The sequence below is a fragment of the Musa acuminata genome, chromosome BXJ3-3 (genome assembly GCF_036884655.1).
Source record: "Musa acuminata AAA Group cultivar baxijiao chromosome BXJ3-3, Cavendish_Baxijiao_AAA, whole genome shotgun sequence".
In the NCBI taxonomy this organism is placed as follows: domain Eukaryota; kingdom Viridiplantae; phylum Streptophyta; class Magnoliopsida; order Zingiberales; family Musaceae; genus Musa; species Musa acuminata.
This window is the reverse complement of record NC_088351.1, coordinates 29,900,131-29,917,875: the sequence shown is the minus strand read 5'-3', so window position 1 is coordinate 29,917,875 and position 17,745 is coordinate 29,900,131. Positions and strand designations below refer to the sequence as shown.

Genomic DNA, 17,745 nt, shown 5'->3' with positions numbered 1-17,745 from the left:
GAACCTACCGAACAGAATGCCTATCCTTAAATAACATGTTGAGGTTGCTCACTATTTGATACAGTACCAAAATACAGAGGTTCATATGCAAGATTACGTAAGAGTAAGAACCCAGACAATTAGCACATGAGAGCCAACATTGCTCACGTGTGCAGTTACAATATCTAGATGAATATAATAAGAACATCATATTTAAGTGTTTTTTAGGGTAATTGGACTACTGTCCAACAAGATCGAGCTTGTTTATGGGGGGAAAAGGCAGATCAAGCAGTTTTAGAGCAGAGTAGGTACACATGACATATATGTTCTTGAAGTCTCAAATGGCTCCATTATGCTTACAGAATCCACTGCTAAAAAAAAACAAGGCAGCAAATAGATGCAGGTAAGCTACTTGGGGCCAATGTCCTTGAGTGCACAGATCTGCTCTTCACCCATTGAACACATGACAGACACCACCAGGTCCTTTCCTTCTGCAAAACCATCTTTAATCTGCATCATTACAGATTTCAGGTTAGCAAAAAATCTAGAATACAGGAGCCAAGTGAACAATGAAGAAATACTAATGCTAGCATACAAACTCGATGAGACAATAGGTGTATAAGTGTTGGTGAATGTTTAGAACATGGTCAGCTTTAGATTCTGAGAGTAGTATTCCCACTTTCGTGATCTGAGGATTCCAGAAAGTCATGCTTTGATAATAAACTAGGCTAGTCAAAAGCACATAACACACAAGAAATTAAAATTTTAAAAATAAACATGCACACAGGTTTGCAGGCTTGCAGAAAATATAAAATATAAGCATGAGAATAAGAAGGTGAGACAAGCAAAAAGTAACCATAAAGCCAAAGTCACTTTAACAGGCCATAATCTCCAGGTTAATAGAAGTAAATATAGTTGGTAAACTAACCGGAGCAAGTAGGGATTCATCGGTAGGGAGTCTCAGATCATCCTTCGTGTTACCATTTTCAGTCAACAAACTTACCTGCCATCGTCCAATATATAACATTGATTAAACCAATCAAAATAGATGGTAGCAAAATATTAAAAGGTCATACAAATCCATCTTCAGATATGTCAATAAGCTGATAGTCAGTACGAGTGACATGGGGAACCTGCAATTTAATGTAAAATCAGTATTGACAGTCTTAGAGAACAATTATTCAGTCACAAAAGCTAAAAAAGCCACTTACATCACAGTTATGAGATGATGGGACAATATCTTCAAGTTTCTTGGCATTGAAAATATCAATACCAACAAAGTGACATTTAGCATGTCCATGTTTTCCAGTCTTGGAGGTCGAAACCTCTACAACCTAGTGTGGCAATGATAAACCATATCAAATCATGAACTAGAAGATAAGCAACGCAAGGCCAAACCAAATACAAAGATACTAGGACTTAACAGCACATAATCACTTTCCTATCATTTAGCTCCAAGATGATAACACTGTAAGAAAGCAACATATAACATGACTGCATCATATAGCCTTATGTGGCATCAATATCTGGTATGATTGCACATGTGGCTGGATGCATATATATGGCCGTCTTATGTAGTCCATTAAAACATGCAGGCTATATGCATACATATGGCTGCAAGCCAGACGAACGATCAAGGGGACAAAACTCTTGGTAGATTCTAGTCAAGATTCAGAATAACATTTTGATTCCAACAATTCTTGTTAAAAGGCATACGAATGAACTTATAAAACATTAAAGATGACAATTGTTGCAATGAACTTTAAGATGTGACCTTAAGATCCTAAAACAAATTTATTATTCAATTTGATACATTCAACAAAGGAGGGGTCCAGTCACCTGGAACAGATGTTGAAGGGAAGAGAAGAGGGAGCAGGGTGGCAGTGATGGCGGAGCCCGTAGAGAGATGGGAGGAAAGAGGAAAGAAGGGAAGAGAAAAAAACAGATAGGAGAAGAATTGACCAATGGTATTGGACGTTTGTAACAATAGAAGGCTGGTAATGTTGAAAGAACATAGCATAGGCATGGGCATGGGCGCTTGAAATGTTTAAGATAGACCATCAGGTTTGGACGAGGGGGTTCAGACCCACCATGTAACACACAACTTCAAGCTCATGCATTGGTCCACATGCATGGACTGGGTGCCAAACCTGGTTACATGAGGCATGAGCCTGGGTTCACGTGAATCAAGCTGGTGTTGCGTAAGGTGAAGCGGAACTAGATGATGCTCATGCTTACATCGTGGGAGAGCGGTTGCATATGGGTCCGCACGTGGTTTGGGCATTGTACCAAGTTGCAGGTCCAGCTACTGTTGCATGAAGAGAGCAAGAAAAGATCAGGTTTAGGCTAGCTTAGTGTTGGGCCGATGCCTAGGCTAGCCCACGCAAGTGATTGGGATGCCTAGCAGCCCAATTGAGGTACTTGTCTGAGCAACACGCAGCTCATGGTGCCTTGGCCAGACCCCATTGAGGCACTCAAGTCTTGCTTTGACTTGCTCGAGATCCTTTTAACAATACTGATTTGTACTATAGAACATGATCGATGGTAATATATTTTTGTTTGGATACACTTTTTTTACATCTACTTATAGTTATCATAGTAATAACTTCTCAAAGAGTACTGTGCATATATACTTATGTGCGTACATATGCGCTTGTAGTACATGGTACATTGACTACTTGTATGGCACAGTCATTTTTCAGAAAGTTGCTCCTGGGCAATGCCTCGAGATGTGGCTCTCCTGGGCCCTCAACATTCTAATCGATATTAGTTCTATCAACTTTTGCATGTATGAAGTGAAATAGGCCAATGATTGTCCTAACAAACCAGCTTTTATTCTACAAAAAACTTATTAGAGTTATTCAACTACATAACAAATGCAAAATATTGATTTTATTCTTATTTCATTACCTTCTTGAACTATATCTCGTTTAAAGTTAACACATCATACTTGTTCCAACTTATTCCAGAAGCCATCACAAATCTATTTCACCATATAAAGTTAAATTAAAAGAAATTGATTCTACATGTCTTGAAGAAACATTTTAGAGGAAGGAGTATGGAAAAATACACTATTAATCATTCAATTGCATAAATTAATGTAGATAAAAGCGTTTAAATATACAACTTAGTTATCATCATATACAGGAGCAAATTCAAATGCAAAATTTCGGAACAACTACGTCTTAACACCCAAGACAAGAGTTTCTTAAACACAGTGTAATTTACATAGTACAATCATATATATCCGACATAAAATGTGTCATTGTTAGATCAAGCAAGACCTAATTCCCCCGACAAAGAAAACGCAATCCTCGAAAATAACAACAATAATGTCTTTCCAAAAAAGGTTTGAGAAAAGCATATTCCGAGTAGGTAGGACGATGGACAGAATTTGGATCTATAATTCAATATGACCAATTAAAGGAAAAGCAAAGCAAACATCAAGAGCTCCATCTAAGACACAAATTACTTTAATCCCAAAAAAAACCTGAACTGGTGTGCTATAACGAGACCAAACAAAAACTCATCCCCGGACGATTAGCGTATGACGAAACCCAACAAAACGATGACAAACTAAAAGAAGCATATCAGATGAAGTAGAAGCAAACCTTGCACGGCCTCCCCTTAATGACGATATACCCGTTCTTGCGGATGGTTCCAGCCTGCTGCGGATAAGTCTTGGAAGCCCCCGCATCGGCCTTCGACTCGAAATGGTGTTCTTCATCCGACATAATTATTCCAGGTAGAGGTATCTACATCGAAATCGATAACAAAGGTAAAATTAGACTCGATGGATCATTCAGTCGACCGATGCAAACAGAAAAATTCAAATCCAAGAGAGATCGAAGGGGGGGAATCAGGTTAGCCTACCTGCCGTCGACGTGGGAGGGGAAGAGGGAAGAGGATGCCGAGGGGAAGCCGTGGCGAAGGAGCCGGCGTGGGGCAAGCGGGAAGCGGCTTAAATAGCGCAAGCGGCGAAGGGGAGGAGGCTCGGATCCCAGCCGTGGCTTAGGGTTTCGATTAAACTCGGGTTAATCCTCGGGTCACGTCCGGGGCAGATGAAGCCGTCGGATGCGACTCGGGCGCCCGTGGGCGGCGGGATGGCGACGGAGCATCTCCTCGCGTGCGGAGTACGCGGAGGAGTTTAGAAAGGGCGGCGTTCGTTGCTGGGGAATATATGCCGCCCATTGCGGGCCCTGTTTAAGCCCTGTGTCGCTAACACAGCCAACAGGCTTCCGCCCAACTGAGATTGCGCACCCATAATTACATATATATCCCTGTATATTGAACGATTTGTGTATTATACCCCTCAATTATTTATTTATTTATTTATATGTATATACATTCTAAAGATTTGTATATATATATATGGAACTAATCTCCATCATTTAACTATAAGTGGTATTAGGGACAATAAGCATTTCTATAAAAAAAAAAGCTTTATTAGGATAATATCAAAAGGATCGATTTGATCGAGGAGGATCGAACTCGATGGAACTTAGTTAAGCTTTGAAAAAATAATAATAATGAAAAGATATGACTAGAAAAAATGGTATATAAGTCAGATTTGAACATGTTAATCCAATGTAAAGATGTTTATAAGACCATCTCCATTACTAAAATACTTTCAAGGTGAAGTTTCATAGGAAATACATAGCTTGTATCTGAATAATAATATTTGATTTGTTTATCTACAAGAAACATCAAGTTTCATCTAATTGCCCTACTGAAAGTGTTATGGTAAAATTTCACAAATATGCTGTGACTGAGACAAAGTAGCTTCATACAATGAGTGAAGTTGTACTTGGCTCTTACTCTTCCAATTACTAAGGAAACAGCTGAATGATTGTGAAGATTAACTTGGAGTGAAGAATAGCTTCCAATGGTTGATTTGGATGCAACAACTTCATTCCTTCAACCAGCAAGCAGCTCATGCTATGTGCAAAATTTGCTGACTCCTTTTCATCTCACCCTCTGCTCACAAGATGGCAACAAACAACCATGAATTCATGAGCTTGAGATGAGAAAACATATTGTGTGTCGAAAATAACATATACTTGTCATATATTTCGGCCGGAATACTGCAAGTTCATAAAACAACATAACAAAAATCCGATCCGACTTTGGAAGCATACATCATCAGCAAAGAGTGTATGTACACCATTTACAAATCATTACACATTTTCTCTTCTCTCCTTGCTTGTGCAATTATGTCATCTCATAGTTCCTCCACACTGCATCACAACACTGATAGTGATAATATTAGCATGTCAAATGACAACTCCTGAACCGGGATTACAAAATACATTGACAAGCAATCAATTCAGTGTGTAGTAAGAACTGCACCATCTGATAGATACCATTTTAGATTTCACAGAAGAGGACATCAAACTGAGTGATGAAAGAAAAGGAGATAAGGATGCAATTTTGAGCAGCCGAGTAACCCATCACAATAAACTTGTCTGAGATTAATCATCTGTATGTTCCCAGCATCCAAATTATATATGTGTAGTTTCTAAGGTTAAATATCATTCAATTAACCCAACAAGCTCCACAGCTTTCTTAACCAACAGTAATTACTGTCCTATCTTTTGAGAAACAATTCACCAATTATTTAATGGAATCTACATACTATCTGTAAGCACAAAATTGATGCCCAGACTATGGCCATCATCTACAGTGCATCTCATGGCTAAATCCACCAACAATTGATCCTGACAAGTATCATTCTCAAAATGCTACTCTCGAGGAGCAGACGTGTTACGTGATGGAATTCTTTGCCTACGACACCTTCTCGTTGTCCTTCCCCATGCCATTACATTCAGCCCATCAATCTCTAAGTCAGTATGAATAGGCTGTAATTGAGGGGGACTGTCATGAACCTCTGTGACAGTGATGGCCAAACTACTTGGCTGCCGCCATCTCCCACTCAATTGGACACTCGACCTGCTTGAGCTTGTGCTCCTCATAGTGGAACTTGTTTGCCGTGGCTTGCTTGCTCTTATTTTTCCTCCAAGTGCCTGAAGATCCTCCATCACCTCATGCCTTGACAACGATGCAAGTGCTGGTAGGATGTCCTTCTGGAAATCTCTTCTCTGTCTTCTTTTTCTGGCCTGGCCCCTACGAGGCCTGGTAAAAAGCAGTGAGGCAATGGACTTACCCTCATCGTTTTGCTTGTTATTTTGACATTGTTTGCAACAGGAATCATCTGCCTTGACTTCTTCAAGCTTCAATGTCATGTACTCAAAGACATCGAATACATCATCTGAAGCTTCACAATGGTCATATTTGCTTCCTTCTGACTGTCCTGCAATTTCTCCATTCAATGTAATCACCTTGGCCAACAAATGCAAGGAATCACATGGAGACAGAGCAGAGGGGTAACATGCAACATTATCCAAATGAGTATGCACATCCACTGACATGGAAAGAATAGTATCTGCTGCCAGTCTCATACAAGTATCATGAGAGGATATCTTCTCTTTTGGTATTTCCGCTGGCATCACTGGATGGTTCATATCTATGATCTCAACCCCATGAAATATATTGTTGTCTTTCATTTCATCAGCTGTTGCTTCCAAATCAATTTTGTTAGATGGCTTTCTGGCAACCATTGCCAGAGATTGGGATGGAGTCCGTGTCTCAACATCAGCTGAAACATCATCAATAGGCATAAGATCATAGTTCAGATTGATGTCATTTCTTGAGATTGGGATGCAATTTCTAACTGCCTTACATTCTCTATTGCCCTTCACATTATCAACTAATGACTGTCCATAATATGAAACAGAACCTGTGCAGTAGAATATCCTCTTGGAGTTATCAGGTGGATTAATTTCAGTTACAGCACTTTGAATTCTGCTTTCCTTGATGTCAAAGGATGACACAGAGTGCTTCAAGACACAAATGGAAGAATCTTTTTCCTTGGCATCTTGCCCTAGTAATTCTGGAGAATGAGAACAATTCTCAATGAATCTCAAATCTAATCGACTGTCACATCCTTTTTTTGTATCAGCAGAATCATTGAAAGATGGTTGTTCTCTAAGCCAAATTGAGTTCTTTGATGATTCATCATGCTTCCTGGCTAAATTTTGTTTGTCAGCAAGCACATCTTGAATACCAACACGGATTCCCTCATTCAAATTCAAATCCTTTTCAGACTTGATGTCTGCAAACTGCAAGTCCTTCAAGCACTTCTGGGGTTCATAAATTTCAGAGTTACCATATGGTGGAGAATCACCATTTTTATTGAGGTTTGGCTTCTCTAGGTTACTTGGTGAAAGATGTGTTCCATTTAAAGAAATAGAATACATTTGGGAACCATGATAAAGACCATTCACATAGGAGGATCTATTACCAACTCTCAAATGTTGCTGCAGATCACCAATGCTTTGTAGTTTGTCACAACCAATACTGTTTCTTTGTTTATGTGCATTGCAATTAATGCTCAGTCCATTCAACACTGAAGGTCTGCTGGAGCATTGAAGCACTTGAACTTCAACTGGAATGTGGTGTATACCCTCTGAAGGGTTTCTCCAAGAAGAGGCTTCTGGAGAGGTAGCAATTGTATGGGAAAAGGAGGAATCAACCAACCATGGAGATATGACTTGAGAAGCTGTATATCCTGGATGTTCTGAATTAACAAAATCTTGAGTTCTGGAGTGTGTAGTTTTCTCTCCAAACCATGTCTGTGTTTGATTTTGATCACGAAAGTGACTTTCTTGAGATTTATCAAGCTTCAACTTTATTGCCTCAGATGACATTGGATACTTGGCACTAAATAGGCCAGAATCAATGCAATTGACAGCATTTTTTCTTTCACCTGTGAAAAATAACAACCAGATAATTGAATTCTATACAAACATCAGGAGTATTAAAACCTAAGGAAAGATAGAAAAGAGTAGTCAGAGATGCAGTAGAAAATGACAGCAATGGGAAATATCGCTTGGCCTAATAATTTGATCATAGTAATAAAAGTAAATTAGCAAGAAATTTAATCAAGGCAACTTGCAAACAAGAAGTCCCCCGACTAGCCAAAATCATGAAAACTTCTATGGGCTGAGATTTAAGATGTTCCTACTGTTAAGAAATTACATCTTTGCACACAAAGTATCAGTGTATTAATATCACCAAAATTAACCATTAATCTTACCAGAATCAGTGTGTAACAGTGGCCATTCTTGTCTTCTTTCAACTTTGTCTGTGTCGAAGTAGTTAAAGGTACCAACGTCTCTGTGTTTGTCCATTGAAAAATTCCTATCTGGAAATCTACTTCTAAAATTCATTGGTGCCCAAGGGTGATGAAGCTGTTTATAATGTACATTCATGCCACAGGACTCATGAGAACTTGAACTGATAGCTCCTTTCTCACATGAATCCTTAATAGGCTCATTCAGGTCAACCAGACTGTGAATGGATAGATCATTTTTTGGATGCAAATTTGATTTTAGAGTACCGATTCCAAAGAGAGGAACCTCAAGAGTCGACATGACATCATTCTCAATCTCAACTGCATGATTGATGTTCAGATTTTCAACAGCCATAGTGCATGACTCAGCAATGTTATCCCTATCTTGTTTTTCTGTACCTTCATTTTTAATGTAAACTTCAGCAGGAAGATGAAGGTCCAACATTCTCTTAGGAAACATCTTGAGCTTAGTGTCGAATGATCTGTCATTGCTAACACAACCTCCATTAGCAGTTGAAATTAAACTGCATTGTGTTACACCTTCCTTCAGAAAGTTACAGGAAGCTCTCTTGTCATCACCATCTGCAATATTTGATGTAATCCGATGAGTATTTACTAATGGTGGATGAGGTAGATGCACACCAAATTCATGAGGTATTTGAGATAGAAACATACTTGACTTAGATGTCTGTGTTGGTCCAGAAAATCTATTCAGTTGTTTTCTCTTTATCTCATACATTAACTCCCTTTGTATTCTATAAAGACGATGAAGTTCATAAACCTGGATTGTAGGATACAACTTAAACAAACTAAAAAATCGAAACCAGATATCCACTGAAAAATTAGCAAAATGAAATATGTGATTTTCCTGCCTGAAAAGGACCAATCCAGTAACTTAAACTAGTAACAGAACATCAATGCATCATATGTGACAAATAACAAAATATTGTTTATTTGAAAGGTTCCTATTGGACAATTGCAAGGGACTGATTGCACCATGAGGCTTTATATGATATGGAATATCCATCAGACGTGTAATGCTACCAACACATACAAGTATTATGATATAACAAAAATTTGCATTGACGTAGCTAATAAACCTGAGTCTGAAATGTAGCTTCATGTTCAAGCATAGTTTGCTTCAATGTTTCTTTGTCATATGTTGACCAGCTACTAATTGTCTTTGGCTTGAAATCATTGCAAAGTTTCCAACTGAATGATTTATCTTCAGAAAATGGAGACCAAGAAAATTTTGTGTCCTCATCTAAATCCCTTATTGGATGATATCCTGAGACGTAGCATTTATACTGAACTTTTGTTCCCATTCCTACAAAAATCCCAAGTAAGAAAGTCAGTAGTAAGTATCACTGAAATCTAAAAAGATGCTAAAGATTCTTAAGTTAATCCTGTATCACTGTAAACTGCCGCTCTCTGAAATTGAACAAGTTAATCCTATTTCAGTGATGAAAAGCACAAACACAATTTTCCTTCTGTAGAAATGAAAATACTCAACACAAGATTATGGAAATCCCATGCTTCTATTAGTTCTTTAATTTGAAGAGAGCATGAAGACAAATACTTAAACAAACAACCTATATGATGGAAGAATGATAGTAATGAAATCTTCTTCATGATCTACAATATTGTTTCAGCGATAAAATTATTTGATTAGCAAGTAATCTGACAAAATCTGATTGGTGATCCACTTCCTCTTTTGATGATTTATTATCTTAAAATTTAAAATAACTCAGTTCTAAAACCTTATTGTGAGCTCTAAAATGTCCCAGAGTGGGAAACGCACTAGTTAATGTTAGGATCAAGAGCACTAAGAGGGTGGGGGGGGGGGGGTGAATTAGTGCAGCAGAAAACTTTCGACGATTAAAATCGCGTTCGTACGATAAGAGCGATTTCGGTAGAAAATCCGATTCGTAAATCACTTTAACTTGTAACCAAGCAAGATGCAGTTAAAGCAAAGATATAAAGGCAGTTTACAGTTAAGATAGAAATCAGAACGTAAACGCAAACTTAAAATATGATGTTCGTACGATAAAAACGATTTACGTCTAAACGCCGATTCGGAAAATGCAGAGCTTGAAACACGATCGTATATGCGCAAAAGCCAGTAAGCTTTAGAGGAGGTTTGCAGTAAAGATAATATGCTCAAAGTAAATGCAAACCGAGATTTAGAGTGGTTTGGTCAATCTTGACCTACTCCACTTTTGGCTTCCTCCACCGACGAGGTCACCGACGTCAACTAGAGGCCTTCCTTCAATAGGCGAAGGCCAATCACCCTTTTACAGTTTCACTCCTTTTGACGGGCTTAGGAGACAACCCTTACAGATTTTTCTCTCCTCTCTTTACAGCTCAGAACTTGGAAGAAAAGAGGGAGAAGAACTTTTGGCCTTTACAACAATTTTGAGCTCTAAAAATCACAGAACAAGATCAAGATTTCGGTGTGTATTCTGTCTCTTTCAATGCTGAATGGGTGGGGTATTTATAGGCCCCAACCCAGTTCAAATTTGGAGCTCAAAACTGTCAATTCCCGGAATTCGGGGATCAGGCGGTTGCACCTCCTGATTGGAGCGGTTGCACTGCCTGGCAAAGCTCGAAGACTGAGCCTCTGGGCGGTGCCACCTCCTATCAGGGGCGGTTGCACCTCCTGCCAGAGCTCGAAGACCGAGCGGTGCCACCTCCTGACTGAGGCGGTTGCACCGCTCAGCCAGAGCTCGGAGACCGAGCCCAGGCGGTGCCACCTCTGTCAAGGGAGGTTGCACCGCTCAGTCTCACTTGGAGACTGAGCCCAGGCGGTGCCACCTCCTGGCTGGGGCGGTTGCAACGCCTAGTCTCGCTCGGAGACTTAGCCTAGGCGGTGCCACCTCCTGGCTTGGGCGGTTCAACCGCCTGGCAGAAATCAGGGTCCGAATGGGTTGATCCATTCGGCCCAATTTGGGTTTTTCAGGGGCCCAATTGCCCCAAGATTAAGTTAATGGGATCACCTCCCATTTCCAACTTAATCATTGTGCTAACTACGATATTTCCTAAGACATTTACTGCACTTGCTCCGGTGCGTCAATCGCTTCTTCCGGCGAACTTCCGTCGGATGAACCCTCGGTGATGCTCCTGCGGACTTTCGGCAAACTCCTGGACTTGCGACGATCCACTTGGCGAGTTCCGACGAGCTTCTTTGGCAAGCTCATGGACTTCTCAGATTTGTTCCCGCAGAACCTCCGACGACTGTCCGAACTTCCGTCGAACTCTTGAACTCCCAACGTGATCATTGTCTTGACTCCGGGGCAACTCTTGCTGCATGTCTTTCTTCTATCGTAGTTAATCCTGCACACTTAAAACAAAACTTCGATCGAGACAATTAATCCTAAGCATTTAACCAAGTTGTCCGGCATGTCATTGGTCCCTCGACACTTCGTCCAATTCTTCGGCGCATCGTCCTCTCCTGCAACCTATTGCCCAATCGGCCAATTGACTCCGCAACTGCGATATCCTTGGCACAATACCCGCTCTTCCTGGCCCGATGCTCGAGTCCACGGCCCGAAGCCTTCTGTCGATATGTCGATCGATCCACCGGCCCGTCGTCCAATCTTCTGACATGTTCCTCCGGCACAACATGATTTTCCTGCTTTAATTGTCTCATTTTGATCGAAGCATCCTACGTCACTCAAAACACAGATTAAATCATAAACATATATCAAGTAGTTTCATCATCCAAATACAAGATTCAACAGTTAATGGATCTTGATTGTTGCATATTTTTTCCCAATTCATCTAAAAATCATGTGAAATGAAGAATTCTGGCCTTGGCGAAAAATTTAGATTGCTGGAAGTTATTTTTCATGCAACATGCTGTCTAAATATGGACCACAACTGTGTTGATGAAATCAAATCACATAAGTTTTTTTCATGACATACTTATATAAGAGAGCATCATCTAAACAAGTACAAGTTTTGCACTGCTTAATTATACATAAGGCAAAGGAAAAAAAAAATCTTCTACGGACACAGAAATGCAGTTGAATTTCATCAATAGAATTGAACCACGTTAATTCAGAATCAGTTTGCTTGATTCATTGCATCTCAAAAACTTCTCTCTTATCGGATGAAATGATATCTTCTGGACATCTTCAAATGGATCTTTTGACATAATGTCATTCTTACCGCCAGGACCAACCACAATATAATCAATAAAAGATACTACTAGTCTACTACTACAAGAGAGATTAATTACACTGAAACCTGAACTAGTTGATATACATATATCTCAATTATCATATAATTACTGTTATCATCATCATCATCATCTTTCCATATGTAGTTCAAACATCCTTGAGCCCTAAAAAAAGCATCTCTCACCAATATTGTAACAACTTTCCAAAAACTAAGATAAAAATATATATTTAAAATGGAAAAGAATAGAATCAAAAGAAAACAAATTAACTGAGACTTTCAAGCATTTATAAAGTAAGTTATAACCAAGGATTGAAATTTCGTACTGTATCGGAGTTTCGAAATTTGCTCGTTACGGTACAGTACTATATACCGAGCAGTATATTTCAATATACCGCTCGGTATATATATATATATATCAAGGTATACAGTTTCGAATGATACCGCCCGGTACGGACGATACGTACTGGTCCGATAGTAAACCGATACGTGGACCGCTCGTTACCGGGCGATATTTTTTATAAATATATATATATATATATATATATATATATATATATAAAGGCAACGTCGCCCCGCTTGGGAAGAAGAATATATATATATATATATATATATATATATATATATATATATATATATATACATATATATATATATACATATGTATATATATATATATGTATATATATATAGGCGACGTCGCCAACTAAGGAGAAGAGAGGTGATGTCGCACATTTTTTTTAACTTATATATATAAATAAATAGCTATATAAATAAAAGATTATATATATATATATATATATATATATATATATAAGTAAAAAATATATATATTTACGATGTCGCCTCTCTTCTCCCCACGTGGGGCGACATCACAGAAAAACGAGGCGACGTCGTAGATATATACATATATATACATATATACACACATATACATATACATATACATATATATACACACATATATACATATAGATACATATACATATACATATACATATACATATATATACATATACATATACATATACATATACATACATACACATATACATATATGTATATGTATACACATATACATATACATATACATATACATATACATATACATACACATACACATACATATACATATACATATACATATACATATACATATATATATATATATATATATATATATATATATATATATATATATATATATATATATATATATATATATATATATAATCTGTGACGTTGCCTCTTCTCCCCGCGACGTCGAGATTCTTCTCCCCGCACGGATGAGAGGTCACCGACAGACGAGGAGGGAGAGCGATGCAGGTACTCCTCTTCTTCTCCTTTTTCTTTCTTCCCCTTCTCCCTCAATCACCCCTCTTCTTTCTTTTTCCTCAGTCACCGCTGATTTAAAACGATAATGGGGTGAAAATAGCCCAATCGACAGTATTGCCGGTAGCGGGCAATCCGTGTACCGGTCTTCTGGCGGACCGATACAGGCGGTATTATTCGAAATTGAAGACCTTAGTTACAATCATCAACCATACACATATATAGGTCAGAAAGCAGATAAAACTTCAGCTTTCGCTTAGAAAAACTAAACTTACTGGTTACAGTTACAATTGCAGCAGAAAGTATCCAGCAGAACAATCTGGCAAAAGGCTTGGGTAAAAATAGACTAGCACACCATAAGTGTTCCCATGTACAGCTTGGATTTTTAATATACTCAATGCACAGGAATGGAGCAAAAAATGGTTTGTTTGTTTTTACCTGCAAAAGAACTGCCACAAGATGACATGTAAAAGATCACCCCTCTAGAAAAGCAAACATTAGATGTGGAAGAAGGAAAGTGAAAGGAACATAAACTATATGAAATTGATAAAGTTAGGCAAGAAAACATCAACTGATTTGAGTCAGTTAAAATTGAGACAAAAGGTAAGGAAGATTTCAGTGTGCATATGTTTGGATGATTGGTCATCTGCAATGATTTTATGATTTTATGTTTGATCTGCTGATGAGAACACTGTTAACATTTCAATTATGCATTTATTTCTTTTTCCCAACTTTGAATGTCACAAAGAAGTTGAGAATATCTTTCTCAGACACATTCATGCCAGCTTAAGCTTTTGGGAATAGTGGTTATCCAGGTAATTGTATTTCAGTTTTTAACCTAACATTAATCTTGCAATGTCCTGAAAAGGAACTAATTCGCGAGTTGTGGATCCTAATTGTTAGGCCAGGTTCCACTTTTTACGTATTCTCAGCAAAAAAAATTGTGAACTCATTTGAAATGGAAAGAAGTATGGATTTTCAATTTCAACATGAGTTAACCAGAATATAAACCCAGACCTATTATCCTTTTACGGATATAAAAATGACACATCCATATATAATGCTTAATTTGTACCATATGTAACTTCCCCACATATTCATCTACAACATAAGAGCGTGTGTCCAGCCTCTCATTTTAAAGCAAGAAGGATTCTTTAATGTCATAATTCAAAGTTTAACTTTGAAGTCTCTCAGTGAGCAGACTTTTTTGAAGTACCAATTATCTGTAGCAAACAAGTAAAAGTGTCTTCAGCAGCAGATAAAACTTGGCCAATGGACAGCACCTTATTCCCATGATTACATTTCATGCCATCACATATATCAAAAAGAAAAAAAAAAGATGAATGTTTACATATGCATGTCCACGGCAATTAAAACCTCAAACATAGAGTAATATCATGTCTAGAAAGCTCATTCATAACAAAATTTAGAAAGCTATATTACCATGGTGCAAATTTAATGAGGCTTAAAAATTTTATGCCATCATCAACACATACTACATACGATCAGCATGAGGAAGGAAAGGTCATCGACAAGAAACCCAGAAACTCATATGTTCTAAATGTTCAACAATGTCCTACAGCATGGCAAAGAATGAGGCTTGCAATATCCATCCATCAGATCATGGATGTAGAGCCGATTCACATCATTCATCAGACTTCAAAAAAGTCTTGAACAAGGTCAACTCACACAGGTACCACCTCCTTCACACACTGCAACAACAATTTTGGACTGTGTATGTGCTACTAAAGTTGGAGAATTTGAGGCCTCCAGTTTGTCAACAAACCAAATCTCCATTCATCAATTGCAGTCATGGATTCAAAGTAACAAGAAAGAAGGAAAAAAAAAAGTCCCCTGAATATTGTTACAGATACAGGGAATGTAAAATCTAGAATTGATGTGTAATCTTGCAACTCAAGTCAACCACTAAATAGCATATTTTAAGACCATGATTCTTACCATAATCTAAGTAGCATACTTTAACCCACGACTCCTACCATAATCCAAGTATTTTTACGCGAAATGAGAAGACACGAGAATAAAACCCCAAAAAGAATCCAGATAAGGAAAACAAAGTTCTCGATCTCAAGACACAACAAATACTAAATAATGCAAATCATCAATCCAGAGAACCATCTAAAGCTACCAAAAGGGGCACAAGAACGATCCTAAAACAGAGACACAAGCGACGAGCAAAAGATTAACCGACCCCAAAAGCCAAAATCTCTCTTTTACCCGATAATTAAACCCCAAAATCTACATGAGCAAGAAGATGTACAGCACAAATTCACCTTCTGTAACCAACAAAGTGATGGTGGTTCCAGAAAAGAAAAAGAGAGACCAGAGGGGGAGGAGGAGGAGGCGAAAAGGCTGGATTAAGGAATGGTAATGGAAGACCAACGGAAGAATAGAAGGTTACGGATCTCCATCAGATTATGCAGCACAGCTCACGCGCCCAGAGAGAAGGAAAGGTTGGGACTTGGGAGTAGAAAGGGCGATCCCAGATAAGAAAATCTTCGCAAGAATAAACAACCTTCCACCACCAGTGACGGAATACATGTCAACCTCCGGTCTCTCTCTCTCTCTCCTTTCTTCTTTGAATTTTCTCACCGCGTACAACATATCATTTTCTTTGAATCCCACAACATCTTTTCATATAAATAGAATTGGAGTTTGGGATTCTCACTCTCTGTCTCTCTCACCACCTCACTTCTCGATTCCTGGTGCTAAGAACAGCAAGGAAATAGCCAAAAATAACAAGAAAAATGCTTTTTTTTCTGCAAGAAAGGACAGTGACAGACATCAAATCTAAATAACCAGCCATGTTTTCTTACTTATTTGTTGTACCATTTCATCTCTCATGCGCAAGTAGATTTGGACAGATCAAACTGGTAGGGTGGTGTGGGGCCAATGAGGGGGATGGTGGGGTTGTGTGTATGAGACTGAAAAAGGTTGGTGGCAGTGCCACTCCACTTGGGGATTACTCCCAGATTGGGCTTGGGATAACCCATGCCCCCCCTGCCATCATACCTTTCATTGGTCACAAAGATTTCAGGAAATAGGAGATGAGAACCTTAAAGGAAAGTACCTGCTTTGTGGGGGCTGTCATCTTTATCATAGATAACATGAAGATGATCAACAAAATGTTGCACAAAAGCCACTAAGATTTGAGGAAGATTTGCTCCATCAAATTGTCTAGTGGGGCTTTCTAATCTTAGCATTTCACTTTGCCACATCAGATTCTTGATTCTTTTCCTGATTGCATTATACAAATGCATGGTGTCTGACTGGGATTTGACTTCACCTTCTCATCCTAATATTGTAAGATTGGATTCTTCATTAGCAAGTGAGGTCTAGAAATGGTGGTCATGTGAAGTGCATGAACTCGAAGAGGCTTTGATGGATGCTGCGACTGCTGTATGTTTCTGCTTTGAATGGCCATGGTATGGCTCAAGGCTTCAACAGAAACCAGCTCAACCTCACAAGAGAGAGAGAGATAAAACAGGAGCTTGAAAAGCTCAAGTCACTGTTTTAGGTACATGAACTCACGGATCATTGAAGTGCAGTTGCAGCAAAAAAGATCTCCAGGTCTCATCCCAACCGCACTGCCATCAGCCTCGGGGAAGATGGAGATCCAAGATTGAGGTACAAGAGAGGACATGATGTGTGAAGCACACAAGGTTAAATCTGCGTGCTTTGCCCAAAAGATCAATTAGATCAAGGCCATTCTCATTGAATTGTCTTACCAACTCTCATCTCATTTACAGCTGACCGCTCTTACAGTTTCTTATGGCACAGGTCAAGTTCACGTGGATTGCTTGACCAAAGACTTGAGATCATTCTAGAAGTAGGGCCCTCGGGAGACCTCTCGGTCAAACATCAACATCCTTCTTACCTAAACCATTAATTCCTCTGCTTGGCCAAACCTATGGCTGATTCCAACACTACTTTATATTGCTGGTTGGTTGAATCACTTCGATCAATCATGCTGACTGGCATGGCTCCATCATCTCTTGATGCCGGTCATCAGAACCACCATGCTGCTTTGGCATGAGTTGGCCAAT

General features: G+C 38.8%; 2 protein-coding genes across 7 annotated transcripts; both read right to left on the bottom strand.

Annotated features, from left to right (window-relative positions):
- Nucleotides 1-169: 169 nt before the first annotated feature.
- On the bottom strand, nt 170-4,054 carry LOC135633967 (eukaryotic translation initiation factor 5A-2-like). Its single transcript, XM_065144015.1, has 6 exons — nt 3,853-4,054; nt 3,591-3,734; nt 1,191-1,313; nt 1,056-1,112; nt 908-982; nt 170-489 (listed from the first exon to the last, which is right to left on the bottom strand). The coding sequence occupies exons 2-6, from the start codon at nt 3,711-3,713 to the stop codon at nt 388-390; spliced, it is 480 nt and encodes a 159-aa protein (XP_065000087.1). The 5' UTR covers nt 3,714-3,734; nt 3,853-4,054; the 3' UTR covers nt 170-387.
- Nucleotides 4,055-5,022: 968 nt separating this feature from the next.
- LOC135633526 (uncharacterized) lies at nt 5,023-16,661 on the bottom strand. Of its 6 annotated transcripts, none has more exons than XM_065143068.1 (6): nt 15,917-16,453; nt 13,957-14,130; nt 9,271-9,497; nt 8,846-8,951; nt 8,135-8,752; nt 5,023-7,804 (listed from the first exon to the last, which is right to left on the bottom strand). In XM_065143068.1, exons 3-6 carry the CDS (start codon nt 9,493-9,495, stop codon nt 5,721-5,723), a joined length of 3,033 nt encoding a protein of 1,010 aa, XP_064999140.1. In that variant the 5' UTR covers nt 9,496-9,497; nt 13,957-14,130; nt 15,917-16,453; the 3' UTR covers nt 5,023-5,720. The 6 variants fall into 6 exon arrangements, with proteins under 6 accessions (XP_064999140.1, XP_064999139.1, XP_064999138.1 ...); XM_065143067.1 differs by having other exon boundaries at nt 13,957-14,904; nt 15,973-16,453; XM_065143066.1 differs by having other exon boundaries at nt 15,973-16,453.
- Between the last annotated feature and the right edge of the window lie 1,084 nt (nt 16,662-17,745).

Coding starts and splice junctions, on each gene's coding strand:
- LOC135633967 (XM_065144015.1), bottom strand. CDS start 3,713: ATGTCGGATGAAGAACACCATTTCGAGTCGAAGGCCGATGCGGGGGCT. Junction 1,314..3,590: donor TTAAGGGGAGGCCGTGCAAG/GTTTGCTTCTAC, acceptor TTGCCACACTAG/GTTGTAGAGGTTTCGACCTC. Junction 1,113..1,190: donor CATCATCTCATAACTGTGAT/GTAAGTGGCTTT, acceptor ATTAAATTGCAG/GTTCCCCATGTCACTCGTAC.
- LOC135633526 (XM_065143065.1), bottom strand. CDS start 16,543: ATGAGAGATGAAATGGTACAACAAATAA. Junction 9,498..16,515: donor TGAAATGGTACAACAAATAA/GTAAGAAAACAT, acceptor GGATTTTTGTAG/GAATGGGAACAAAAGTTCAG. Junction 7,805..8,134: donor ACTGTTACACACTGATTCTG/GTAAGATTAATG, acceptor TATTTTTCACAG/GTGAAAGAAAAAATGCTGTC.